A 12664-nucleotide genomic window follows, 5' to 3' on the forward strand; every position below is an offset into this window, starting at 1 on the left:
ACCGCTGCTTTTTAACATATTTATAAATGACCTAGAGATGGGAGTAACTTTTGAGGTAATTAAAAATGTGCTGATGACACAAAGTTATTCAAAGTCATTAAATCGCGGGAGGATTGTGAAAAATTACAAGAGGACATTACGAGACTGGGAGACTGGGCGTCTAAATGGCAGATGACGTTTAATGTGAGCAAGTGCAAAGTGATGCATGTGTGAAAGAGGAACCCGAATTATAGCTACATCACGCAAGGTTCCACGTTAGGAGTCACGGACCAAGAAAGGGATCTAGGTGTCGTCGTTGATGATACGTTGAAACCTTCTGCTCAGTGTGCTGCTGCAGCTAAGAAAGCAAATAGAATGTTAAGTATTAGGAAAGGAATGGAAAACAAAAATGAGGATGTTATAATGCCTTTGTATCGCTCCATGGTGCGACTGCACCTCGAATATTGTGTCCAATTCTGGTCGCCATAGCTCAAAAAAGATATAGTGGGATTAGAAAAGGGAGACAAAAATGATAAAGGGGATGGGACAACTTCCCTGAGGAAAGGCTAAAGCAGCTAGGGCTCTTCAGCTTGGAGAAAAGGCGGCTGAGGGGAGATATGATAGAGGTCTATAAAATAATGAGTGGAGTTGAACGGGTAGACGTGAAGCGTCTGTTCATGCTTTCCAAAAATACAAGGACTAGGGGGCATGCAATGAAGCTACAATGTAGTAAATTTAAAACGAATTGGAGAAAACGTTTCTTCACTCCACGTGTAATTAAACTCTGGAATTCGTTGCCAGAGAATGTGGTAAAGGCAGTTAGCTTACCAGATTTTAAAAAAGGTTTGGACGGCTTCCTAAAGGAAAAGTCCATAGACAGTTATTAAATGGACTTGGGGAAAATCCACTATTTCTGGGATAAGCAGTATTTGTACTTTTTTGGGATCTTGCCAGGTATTTGTGATCTGGATTGGCCACTGTTGGAAACAGGATGCTGGGCTTGATGGACCTTTGGTCTTTCCCAGTATGGCAATACTTATGTACTTATGGAAAGAGAGGCAGGGACACCCCTACCAGTAGTCTTTTTTTTTTTTTTTAACGTAGCGTCTGGGGCAGCTCGGGAGCTGTAGTAGAAGGAAGCTGCCACAGGAGCTTTACAAATATTATGATAGATAAAGAACCAGTAATCTGTCAGATGGGAGGTTGAGGGGGCATGGCCCTTATTTCCCGAGGGCCCAGATCAATTATGCCATCTCTCTCCAATACATTGAGGTGAGCTATTATGTAGTGAACTACTGTGACCTAAAGGCTGATTGCTTTAGTACACCCTCCATTAGTGTAACTGCAGTGAGTTTGCAAACAAAATAGCGCAGCGTGACTGACAGAAGGCTGTGACATTATCATATCACACCATTCCTGCAAAAAATTCACTGGCTACCAGTACAAGGCTAAATTGTAAACTATATGCCTGATCTTCAAGGAACTTTAAGGAAACGGTCCAGAGCAGTTGAAGAACAGGATCCCTCTTTAAAAACACCTCAAAGGTAGCAAAGATCCTCCCAAGGAATAGCTCTTAGCACACCCTCTGCAAAGGAAATCACATGATGTGCCATCCAGCCAAAAGTCTTCCATGAAATTAAGCCTCTTTACTTCAAAGGTTTGGCTCTTCTCTCAAGCCTTTGACGGAACAAGCAACTAACTAGTCACACACACAAGGACCAACACCAGCTGCACAAGTGTAAGAGTAGGATATGGACCTTAGTTCCCTTCTCTACAGTGCACTGCTCTAGGCTACTCTAGTGGCCTGCCTGCTGTTCTAAAAGGACTGGCCATAACATCTGAAGCTGTCAGAGGCTGATATAAACTGATTCTTGGGAGCTGAGTCACCTTTTGTGACTTGGACATGACAAACAGGTCTAGACCAAAAAGATTTTGCTTTGTTCCGTTATGATGGAAACATGTTCAAGTTTGGGAATGCCCAAATCCCACCTCAACACACCCCCCTTGTGATTTGGATGCACTACATACAAACTGCATAGAAAACAGTATTAAAAATGGGTTTCAAAAATAATGATTTGGACATTTTGGCAAAAAAATTAAAACCCTGTCCATCTGCCGCTTTTTGGACATTTTTCTGTTTTGAAAATGAGCCCCTAAATGTGGAAAGAAAAATCAGGAGTGTAAGCTTTGAAACAATTACTGAAAAATTTGTCATAATTCTTCCTAAATGGAGATGCCTTTTTCTTTGGTGACACAAATAAAATCCCATTATTCTAGGATATTCTAGTTGAGAATAAAAAGATTGATCATATACCCAAACCACAAGAGCACCCTAAAGTAAAAGGATGACAGTTAAAGCTAGAGAAGTCATTTTGTATTCCAAAATACTTTATTGGTTTTGCAGCTAACAGCTATGACTCTGCATCCAACAAACCAAAAACATTTAAGTAATCATAAAAATAGACCCTTTGGTATACAGTTTAACTCTTTACAGTACTTTGAGAAAATACAGTATATATACATTTGAGTGATTAAAGACTGAAATTCCAACCTGTGTTATTACACTGGTACATTAGTGAAATTTGGGAAGGGCCAGGAAGTGGATGAATCACTGCATTAAACTACATGCAAATACAAGATACAGCAACAGGACTGGTGGGTTCCTAGGAATCAATGTGCAGAATTATGAAGCGATGGAGCACAGTTGTAGGAGAGGTGTGTAGTTTCACAAAAGCCGCTGTTCCCTGCACTGCTAAAAAAAGTTAAAGACTATATTAAGTTAGAAAAATACAGGCATTTTAGTGAGGGATTGGTGTTTGGAGACTTTACAAAACCTGAGTGACTACAATCTAAAAGCAAAATAATACATCAACTTACAATGCAAACTTTCGCTTTGCATTTTTTTTTTTTTAAGGTCATCACAATTTTCTTACATATTCCTTCAATGGGTCAATAGGGAACAAAATGTTACCCTGTATATACACAACCCTATTTCTCTACAATCTTACCTATGAGGTGTTACTGTTCACAGGCTAAGGTTACCATAAGGCTTCAAGCTACCATTGCTATGTGTGTTTTGTTTAAGAAAATTATGGACACCAAATTGTGTCTTGTTTAGTACATAAGTACATAAGTAGTGCCATACTGGGAAAGACCAAAGGTCCATCTAGCCAGCATCCTGTCACCGACAGTACAAAAAAAACAAAACCCACCACACACACAATCCCACGAGTGGGATAAAAGTGCTCGTCTAGGATGACACCCATCACTGCATTTTATGCGATAAGATCTGTTACCTGTCAAGAAGTTCTAAGGACATTCCCGCAATTAAACTACTTGATAATCTTTCATAAGATCAATTTCTATAATTTATGAGTACTACCACTGAAGTGTCTGGGAATGAGAAAGAGTTAGGAGCCTTAACTTCCTAAAGCTATGTATTGCAGTATAGCTGCCCTGCCACCAACTGAACCCAACACAAAAAAATCACTATATATCATAGGAGAACATTAAAAACATTTTCTGTGCTGCATTATTACAAAAACAATGTTTTACTTTTGAGTCTTTTACCTCCTGTTTGAGTATGAGTTGATGTGTCTCCCACTCAAAAATGTCCTTCAATTTCAAGTTTTGTTAATTTTACTATAAAATAACACGAGCAGTTTTGCATTTGTTTGTGCCTGGCGTATTAATGCAACAGAATCTGCAATTAACTCTCATTGTACAGCAGCTTTGTTGAATTAGAAACCGTGTCCTGTCCCTGTAAATAGAGAGCTGTCTTTCTGCAGTAAGAGGAACAAGTTAGATGCAGATATAGTAGTTACTTCCCTGTCCCCAGAGGGCTTACAATCTAAAGGCCCTAATACACAAAGCTCCTTTCCCATAGACAACAAGAGACCCTATAGTCTACGGCTGCCAACTAGATCCAGATTTGCCCAGCAGGGTAGATCCAGTCCTGTTTACACCCCACTGCATGCAGGGACTTATGGTTCTGATTTCCCCATTGAATTCCCTAAGAAAAGTAAGGCTACAAGTCCCTGCATAAATTGGGGTAAGCCCAGAACTAGATCAACCCTGTCAGGCAAATCCGGATCTAGTAGGCAACCCTACTCGGGCCCGAGGCAATGGCGTGAAGTGACTCGCTCAAGATAAGGAGCATCAGTGTTGAAGCAGGATTAATGCTGTGACCCTCTTGGCGTGTTACACCTCCTTTTTCACATGCATACCTGTTTTACCCTGCACTGGTGCACACACTCACTACTGCAAGTCTGTTCCTTATTCATCCCTATGTTAACCTGAACATCTAATAAAGATTTGTACTGATTTCAGTTTCAATCTGAACTATGAATATAAGGCATGACAAATTATGGGAAATGCAGAAAAGCCTCATGAATGTAGGGCAAAACAGAACCATTTCCTAAAGAAATATCTATGACTTAGTTGCAGAAAGATAACATTTTTTTTTGAGTAGCTTTTTCTCCCATTGGTTGTGGAGTTGTTTTCTACTACCCCTTTTTTCTGGCCCAATTTGAAACCAGTGATAGAATCCCCTTTTGGGGGTTAGGCTGTCAGTTTCTGAACTTCCCCTGGGCTGTTAAGGTTTCACTTTGTTTAATTTAAATTAGTTCAGTCTGGCAGAATTACCTCACAACTGAAACTATAAACAAAGTTACAGAATTAGTTCTTTGGAATCTCTTAACATGGAACATTCCAACAATACTTTTAGGAATGGGCAGGCTTCCTTGATATCTCTTTGCTATTTATTTGGTTTCATAACACCAACCTTATAGCTCACATACACTTAAATAAACCCTAAAACATAGAACAGTAATCTTTCAGAAAACAACAGTATTTCTGGAGTAACCATTTAAAAGAATTTCCAGCCAACACTCTTTGCAGTCAGTTTATCTAATCCTACTTTAATTCCATAATACACAGGTGCGGTTCCTGCTTTCTTAGAGGAAATCAACATTAAAGCTCATGTATCCTATCAAATGAGCACCAAATAAGCTTGCCCAGATAAGCTCTAACAATTGCAGCCAACTGGAAATTTGGCTTTCCTCATCTCTTCCTTCCCCTGCTCAGTAGGGGTGTGCAGCAAACAGACTACTTTCTCCATGGGGCACATTCACACACTCGGATCCTCCCCTGAAGTTCATGCGACACTCGCAGCAGACATTTCTTCCTCAGTTTTCCTGGCAGCACACACACATACACATGCAGATGTGTTCTTTCACGCCATATTCCGATAATATGGACTCACAAAACGGCCAGGTTTTCCAACCTCTGATCTTTGCTCCAACACCAGACCCAAGTGGTGTGGACCAAAAGTTGTGGCAAGCTCAACCTGGGGTGCGAGCTGCCAGTGCCTCCTGCATCTTCTCCCGGCAGCAGGCATACTTCTGAAGGATCTGCTTTACGTGCTCCTCTTCCTCACGCTGCAAGATCCGCAGGAAGTTCTGAAGTTCTGGCATGCTGAATGCATCCCACTACAGAGGAACAGAGGAGTAAAAGATCATTTATTTTAGGTGTTTGCATCCAGTTATGCACCATCATCTAGTCAGATTCTATTGACCAATCATGTATTTCTTGAAAAATACCAGAGACAGCAAAAATGTGAAGAAAGTAGTGATATTCTGCATGTTTTTCTGGTCATTGCACAAAGAATTCTGGATCTGTAGACCTGTTTTAATATATGTGAATTATAGGACAAGTTCCAGAATGGATAGTGTGTAAAAATATAAGGCTTGATTAACATATCCTTCTGGGCTTCAGTTCTGCATCTGCTGCACTGATCTAACAGGAGACTTAAAAACAAATTTAAAATACTGGAAGATCAAGTGAGGACCAGGCTTCTGTTGCTGCTATTATCCAGTTAAAGCTGGCTGAACAGAGGAGTACGAAGTACAGTCACTTGAGCACCTTGTCTAGTCTACCCATTTATACTCCTGTCATACTCACATTAACATCTCCTGTCTCATTCTCCTTTAGTACAAAGCTTAGGATCTTTTCGCTAGGACCCGCCAGGAGTCGCAGATGCAAAGGCTTCTCCTCATCAGATAGCTTACGCAAGTACACTGAAATAAAAGAAACACAGTATATCCATCTGGACTGCATCTTACTTTAAAAGGTGTTAAGATATGAACATGATCTCAAACTATGCCACCACCAGTAAACTACATGAAATTACCCATAAGCTAGTTTTCAAAATAAAGCAAAGTGAAGTTACTCACCTATATTAGGTGTTCTCCAAGAACAGCAGGACACTCACATCTGGGTGACGTCATCCAACAAAGCTCTCAGCAGAGATGCTCTCCAGCATTCTAACTTCTAGAAGCTCCTGCCCACCAACATGCGGGACCAGGCATCTAATACACTAAATACAACTCTCCTAGGGGAGGAGGGTGGGGATGTGAGAATGTGTTTCCTGTCCTCAGAGAACATCTGTTACAGGTGAGCACTTTCTTAGAGGACAAGGACATCATATACTCACATCTAGGAATCCCTAGATACCAGAATGTCTGAAACAAAACAAGAGGGGGAATAAACAGAATATGAATGATTATCAGCAAGGCTCACAACTGTTTTTATCACCCTGGAAAAGAAAAAAAAATGGGCCTAGGGAGGGGGCGGGGAGAGAGAACTGGATTCCAGACCCCAAATAAACGTTGAAGGAATGTTTGATCAAACCAGCTGTTGCGTTGGAACTCTTGCTCAAGAAAGTAATGGTATGTAATGTGTGGACAGAAGACAACTTTGCAGTCTTGCAAATCTCCTCCATGGGGGCTGATCTCAGGTGGGGTACTGACACAGCTATGGATCTGACATTATGAGCCATGACGCTTCATATTCAGTCCAGCCTGGGCATAAGTAAAGGCGATGCAATCTGCTAGTCAAGTGGACAGTGCGCATTTACCGATAACAGCCCTCAATGTGTTGGGGTCAAAAGAAACCAAGAGCTGGGTGGACTTATGAGCTTTAGTCCACTCCAGATAGAAGACTAAGGCTCTCTTGAGGTCTAACATAGACTTTCACTGGGATGGATGGGAAAATTAGGTTCTTACCTTGGTAATTTTCTTTCCTTTAGTCACAGCAGATGAATCCATTACGAATGGGTTGTGTCCACCTACCAGCAGGGGGAGATAGAGAACACTGAAAACCATAGTGCCTCTAGGACGGCTAGCTCCATCTGCCTCTCAGTATTTTGAAGCTTCCAAAGCAGTGTTAAACTGCAAAGTAGCATAACATGAACTTTCCTCACAGCGAACGAATGCCCCAGAACAGGAGCAATAACACAAAGGAGGGATGAATTCAACCTCCTGTAGTAGAACTGAAATCCTAAAGACTGTTTTCCAACTTCTCCCAATGAGGGAACATGTCTGCAGGAAAAACTGAACACAAAACAGAGGCAATCAGGGAGGGATCATGGATTCATCTGCTGTGACTAAAGGAAAGAAAATTACCAAGAACCTAATTTTCCCTTCCTTGTCATCAGCAGCAGATGAATCCATTACGAATGAGATGTATCAAAGCAACCCCTAGATAGGGCAGGAACAAGCCACACCACGCGCAAGCACTTGTGCTGCAAAAAGCGCGTCCCTCCTGGCAGCCACATCCAGCCTGTAATGACGGGCAAAAGAGAGCTTAGAAGCCCAAGTAGCTGCACTACATATCTCTTGAAGAGAGAGTGCTCCCGTCTCAGCCCAAGAGGAAGAAATTGCTCTTGTGGAATGTGCCTTAAAGGCGTCAGGCGGAGGCCGGCCAGATAGCAGATATGCAGAAAAAATGGCTTCCTTAAGCCAATGGGCTATAGTGGCTTTAGATGCTGGAGACCCTCTGCGAGGACCTGACAACAATACAAAAAGGTGATCAGAGGTCCTGAAAGCATTTGACATCTGCAGATACTGCAACAGAGCCCTGCGCACATCCAGAAGGTGCAACTGCCCAAAAGATTCCGGAAACTCTTCCCTAGAAAAGGAGGGCAGAAAAATAGGCTGGTTTAGGTGAAACGCTGAAACCACCTTAGGCAGGAAGGAAGGCACAGTACGTACCGTAACTCCGGACTCCGAGAATTGCAGAAATGAGTCTCGACAGGACAGCGCCTGGAGCTCAGACACCCGTCTTGCCGATGTAATGGCTACCAAAAAGACTGCCTTTAGAGTCACATCCTTTTCCTAAGCTTGCCTCAGTGGCTCGAAGGGTGAACACTGAAGAGCCTTTAATACTAGCCCCAAGTTCCAAGCTGGACAAGGGGCCCGCACGGGAGGCCGGAGCCGAAGCACCCCTCTAAGAAACCGTGCAATGTCCTGATGCGCAGCCAGGGAGAGGCCCGAGACCTTCCCCCGAAAACATGCCAAGGCTGCCACTTGAACACGTAGGCCAAGCCTTTTTGGACACCATCCTGCAAAAACTCAAGTATCAACGAGACAGAAGCCCGCATGGGTGTGATCGCTTTAGAAGCACACAAAGCCTCAAACTGGTGCCAGATCCGAGCACAGGCCACGGAAGTGGAATGCTTGCGGGCCTGCAAGAGAGTGGAGATGACCTTGTTAGAATAGCCCTTGTCTCTCAATTGCGCCCTCTCAATAGCCATGCTGTAAGACCAAAGCGGCATGGATCCTCCATGGTCACCGGGCTCTGCGTCAACAGGTTCGGTACCAGAGGCAAGGGAAGGGGAGCCTCCACCAGAGGTCCGCATATCACGGCCGCCTGGGTCAATCCGGAGCAATGAGGATCAACACTCCTTGATGCAGCCGAATTCGCAGGGGTCGCCGCCCTATTAAGGGCCAAAGAGGGAACACATACAAGAGGCCCAGAGACCAGGGTTGAGCCAAGGCATCCAATCCTGCCGAACGAGGATCTCTCCGTCTGCTGAAAAAGGACGGGACTTTGGCATTTGTGCTTGAGGAAATAAGATCCGCTACAGGCGTTCCCCATTTGGCACAGATCTGAAGGAACAGTTCATCTGCCAGTTCCCACTCTGCAGGGTCAATTTGATACCTGCTTAGAAAATCGGCTTGCACGTTGCTCTGACCTGCTATGTGAGCTGCTGACAGAAGCTGCAGATGTAGCTCGGCCCAGTGGCATATCTGAGCGGCCTCTGCGGCCAGTGCTTGGCACTGAGTGCCGCCTTGACAATTTATGTAGGCCACTGCTGTCGTGTTGTCCGACAGAACTCTGACAGCAAGTCCCTCCAGAGTCTTGTGAAAGGCCAGAAGAGCCTGGAATATCGCTCTCAGTTCCAAGCGATTGATGGACCACCCCGTTTCCTCGGGTGTCCACAGACCCTGGGCATAGCTTCCCTAGCAATGTGCTCCCCAGCCCTTCAGGCTGGCATCCGTTACCACCAGGCACCAATCGGGAAGCGCTAGCAGCATTCCTCGCCGCAGCATGCTGTCTGAGAGCCACCACTCCATACTGAATCGGGCCGCAGGGAGCCACGTGAGTCTGCGTTGATAATCCTGGGACATAGGAGACCATCGTTGAAGCAGGGCAATCTGCAGAGGTCTCATGTGCGCTCTCGCCCATGGCACCACTTCCAAGGGGGCCGCCATCGACCCCAACAGCTGGACAAAGTCCCAAGCTCGCGGGCGAGGCATCCGCAGACGGACCTGATTCTGAAGCTTGCACCGCCTTTGGTCGGGTAGAAAGACAAACCCCGAGGCCGTGCCGAACCGGACCCCCAAATATTCTAGAGATTGAGAGGGAGTCAAGTGACTTTTGGGTATATTGACGACCCAGCCCAGAGATTGCAGTACTGAGACCACTCTGGCTGTTACGTGATGACTCTCTTCTGCAGAGTCCACTCTGATGAGCCAGTTGTTGAGGTACGAGCGAACCTGCATACCCTCTCGCCTGAGAAAGGCAGCTACTACCACCATTACCTTGGAAAAGGTTCAGGGAGCTGTGGCGAGGCCAAAAGGCAAGGCCCGAAACTGGAAATGTTTTCCCAACACCGCAAACCGGAGGAACCGTTGGTGCAGGGGACATATAGGAATGAGCAAGTTAGCTTCTTTCAGGTCCAGAGACGTGAGGAACTCTCCTGGCTGACCCGCCGCAATGACGAAGCGCAGGGTTTCCATGTGAAAATGCCGCACTCTTAGTGACTCGTTGACTTTCTTTAAGTCGAGAATGGGCCGATAAGACCCGCCTTTTCGCGGCACCACAAAATAAATGTAGTAACGACCGCAGCCGTGTTCGGCGAGAGGCACAGGGATCACCGCTCCAAGGTGCAACAAGACTTGTAAGGTCTCCTCTACCACCGCCTGTTTGACGGCAGTGCCACATCGGGACTCCACAAAAACGTCTCTCACCGGGGCACCGAATTCCAATCGGTAACCTTCTCTGATCAGGTCCAGGACCCACTGATCTAAGGTAATCTTGGTCCACTCCTCAAGAAAGAGGGAAAGGCGTCCTCCTACAGCTGTAAAGGAGGAGTGGACCGGCGTCCCATCATTGTGGAGGACGGCCCTGAACTCCTGGCCTTGAGCCTGCCGCTGCGGAGCGTTTGTCCGAGCAAAAGGAGTTCCTCTGCTGAAAGCGGGCACGTTGAGTAAACCCAGCAGAGTGCCCCGGGCGATACCTTCTAGCTTCACGGAAGCGAGGTCTGGAGGAGGAGGGAACCACCTGACCCTTGGAAGAAGGCTGCGGCCTATCCTCAGGTAACCTCTGGGGTTTAGCATCCCCCAGGTCTTTAACAATCTTCTCCAACTCCTCTCCAAATAACAGAAGGCCCCGAAAGGGCAACTTCACCAGCCTTTGCTTAGAGGCCATGTCAGCCGCCCAATGCCGTAGCCATAGAAGGCGAAGGGCGGATACCGCCACAGACATCTGTTTAGCCGAAGCTCTGACCAGATCATAGAGGGCGTCAGCTAAAAATGTCAAGGCTGACTCCATTCGCGGTGCAACCTCAGCGAGGGACTCCACACCATCCACGGGATGTTCCACTGCCTGTTGTAACCAAGAGAGGCAGGCTCGAGCAGCATAAGAACTGCAAACAGACGCCCTTAAGGCTAGGCCCGAAATCTCAGGACCGTTTTAGCGCTGATTCCAGCCGCCAGTCCTGAATGTCCTTCAGGGCAACCCCTCCCTCAACTGGAAGGGTGGTCTTTTTTGTCACCGCCGTGACTAAGGCATCCACTTTAAGCATCCCAAAACGGGCCGAGTGCTCCTCACTCAGAGGATAAAGATGTCCCATCGCCCTGGCCAATTTCAAGGGCCCCTCAGGGTCAGCCCATTGAGCAGAAATAAGCTCTTGGATGGAGTCATGTAAAGGAAAGGTTCAAGCAGGCTTCTTAGTACTTGCCATCCTTGGATTACCAGAGGAGGCCTCGCCTTTAACAGGATCATCAATAGGGCCTGTAAGGCATCAGAGATAAGTGCTGGCAGCTTATCGCGGTGGAAAATCCGAACCGCAGTGGGATCATCCAGATCCAGTGGCAAACCAGCACCTTCCTCTGGCTCCTCAGACCACGAAGGCCTGCCAAATCCCTCAGAGTCCCCACAGCCCGACCACCTGGGGGGGGGGCACTCTCCAATGGGGAATTTACTTGTCTATGCTTAACGTGCATCCAACGCTCAGGGGAATCCACGTCTGACATCAGCCCCGGGCCATCATCAATCGGAGGGGGACCAGGTAGCAACGCAGTGTCAGACACCTGTGGCAGAGCTCTTTTCAGCATGAAGGCTTTATGTAAAATAAGCACAAACTCGGAAGAAAAATTCACCCTGACCTCCCGTCTCCGAATTAGGCGCCACGGGGAACGGAGCTCCTCTGGTAGCCTCGGCCCGAGGCACCCCTCTGCTCTCAGACTCCTCCACAACTGCGGGGGTCGAGCCATGCGGCGCTTCCAAGATGGTGCCCGCTGCCAGCTCCATCGAGCGGGAACCATCATCACTCGCCATGCTCGTACTGGGCTCTACTGTCTAAACAGCACGTTTTACAGAGCCCTGCTGCTGATCTGCACTTGTCACAACGGGAACAGCGCTTAACTCCCTCAGCAGCCATTGCTGAAAAACGGCAGAATAAAATTCAAAATGGCAGCTTTGCGCCAAAATCACCCCGATCGGAATGCCGTCCGCGGGCCCTCCCCGGAGGAGCTGAGTACCACTCTTACCTCAAAGGACCAATTCCACGAGCTCCGGTCACGCTGCACAGTCAGGAAAAGCCTCAGAAATAGCAGCGCTGTAAAAGCGCAAAAATTTTTTTTTTTTTAAATGTTGTGAGGAACGTTGGAGGCAAACAGCTACAGAGGCACTCCGGAGGCAGAAGAGGGTGGAAGGGTAAGGCAGGGAATCAGCAAACCTATGTGCCTTTAAAGTGGGCTCCACTTAGCCACAACACCCCTGCTACAACTGGCAAAAGCACAGGAGCCACCCCAGGCAGAATCTTCAAGGAGCTGAACAAGCTGCGTTCAACCCTGCTGGGAGATAGAGAAATACTGAGAGGCAGATGGAGCTAGCCGTCCTAGAGGCACTATGGTTTTCAGTGTTCTCTATCTCCCCCTGCTGGTAGGTGGACACAACCCATTCGTAATGGATTCATCTGCTGCTGACAAGGAAATAGGATTTTGGGAAGAATGTTGGCAGAACTGACTGGTTAAGATGGTACTCCAACACCACCTTCAGAAGGAACTAAGGATGGGTATGGAGAACTACTTTGTTGTGATAAAATCTCACGTAAGGT

The 12664-nt window shown here is 46.4% G+C and overlaps 1 protein-coding gene across 2 annotated transcripts in view; it reads right to left on the minus strand.

The window, feature by feature from the left end:
- Positions 1 to 3883: 3883 nt before the first annotated feature.
- The window catches only part of RASSF1 (Ras association domain family member 1), a 180539-nt gene continuing 171758 nt past the window's right edge, over positions 3884 to 12664 (minus strand). For both annotated transcript variants that reach the window (XM_030205500.1, XM_030205501.1), the window contains 2 exons: positions 5941 to 6056; positions 3884 to 5468 (listed from right to left, as the gene is read on the minus strand). In XM_030205500.1, coding sequence (XP_030061360.1) covers positions 5322 to 5468; positions 5941 to 6056 — 263 coding nt within the window. In that variant the 3' untranslated portion in view covers positions 3884 to 5321. The remainder of the gene's footprint in view (positions 5469 to 5940; positions 6057 to 12664) is intronic.

Source organism: Microcaecilia unicolor, chromosome 6 (genome assembly GCF_901765095.1).
Source record: "Microcaecilia unicolor chromosome 6, aMicUni1.1, whole genome shotgun sequence".
Classification (NCBI taxonomy): domain Eukaryota; kingdom Metazoa; phylum Chordata; class Amphibia; order Gymnophiona; family Siphonopidae; genus Microcaecilia; species Microcaecilia unicolor.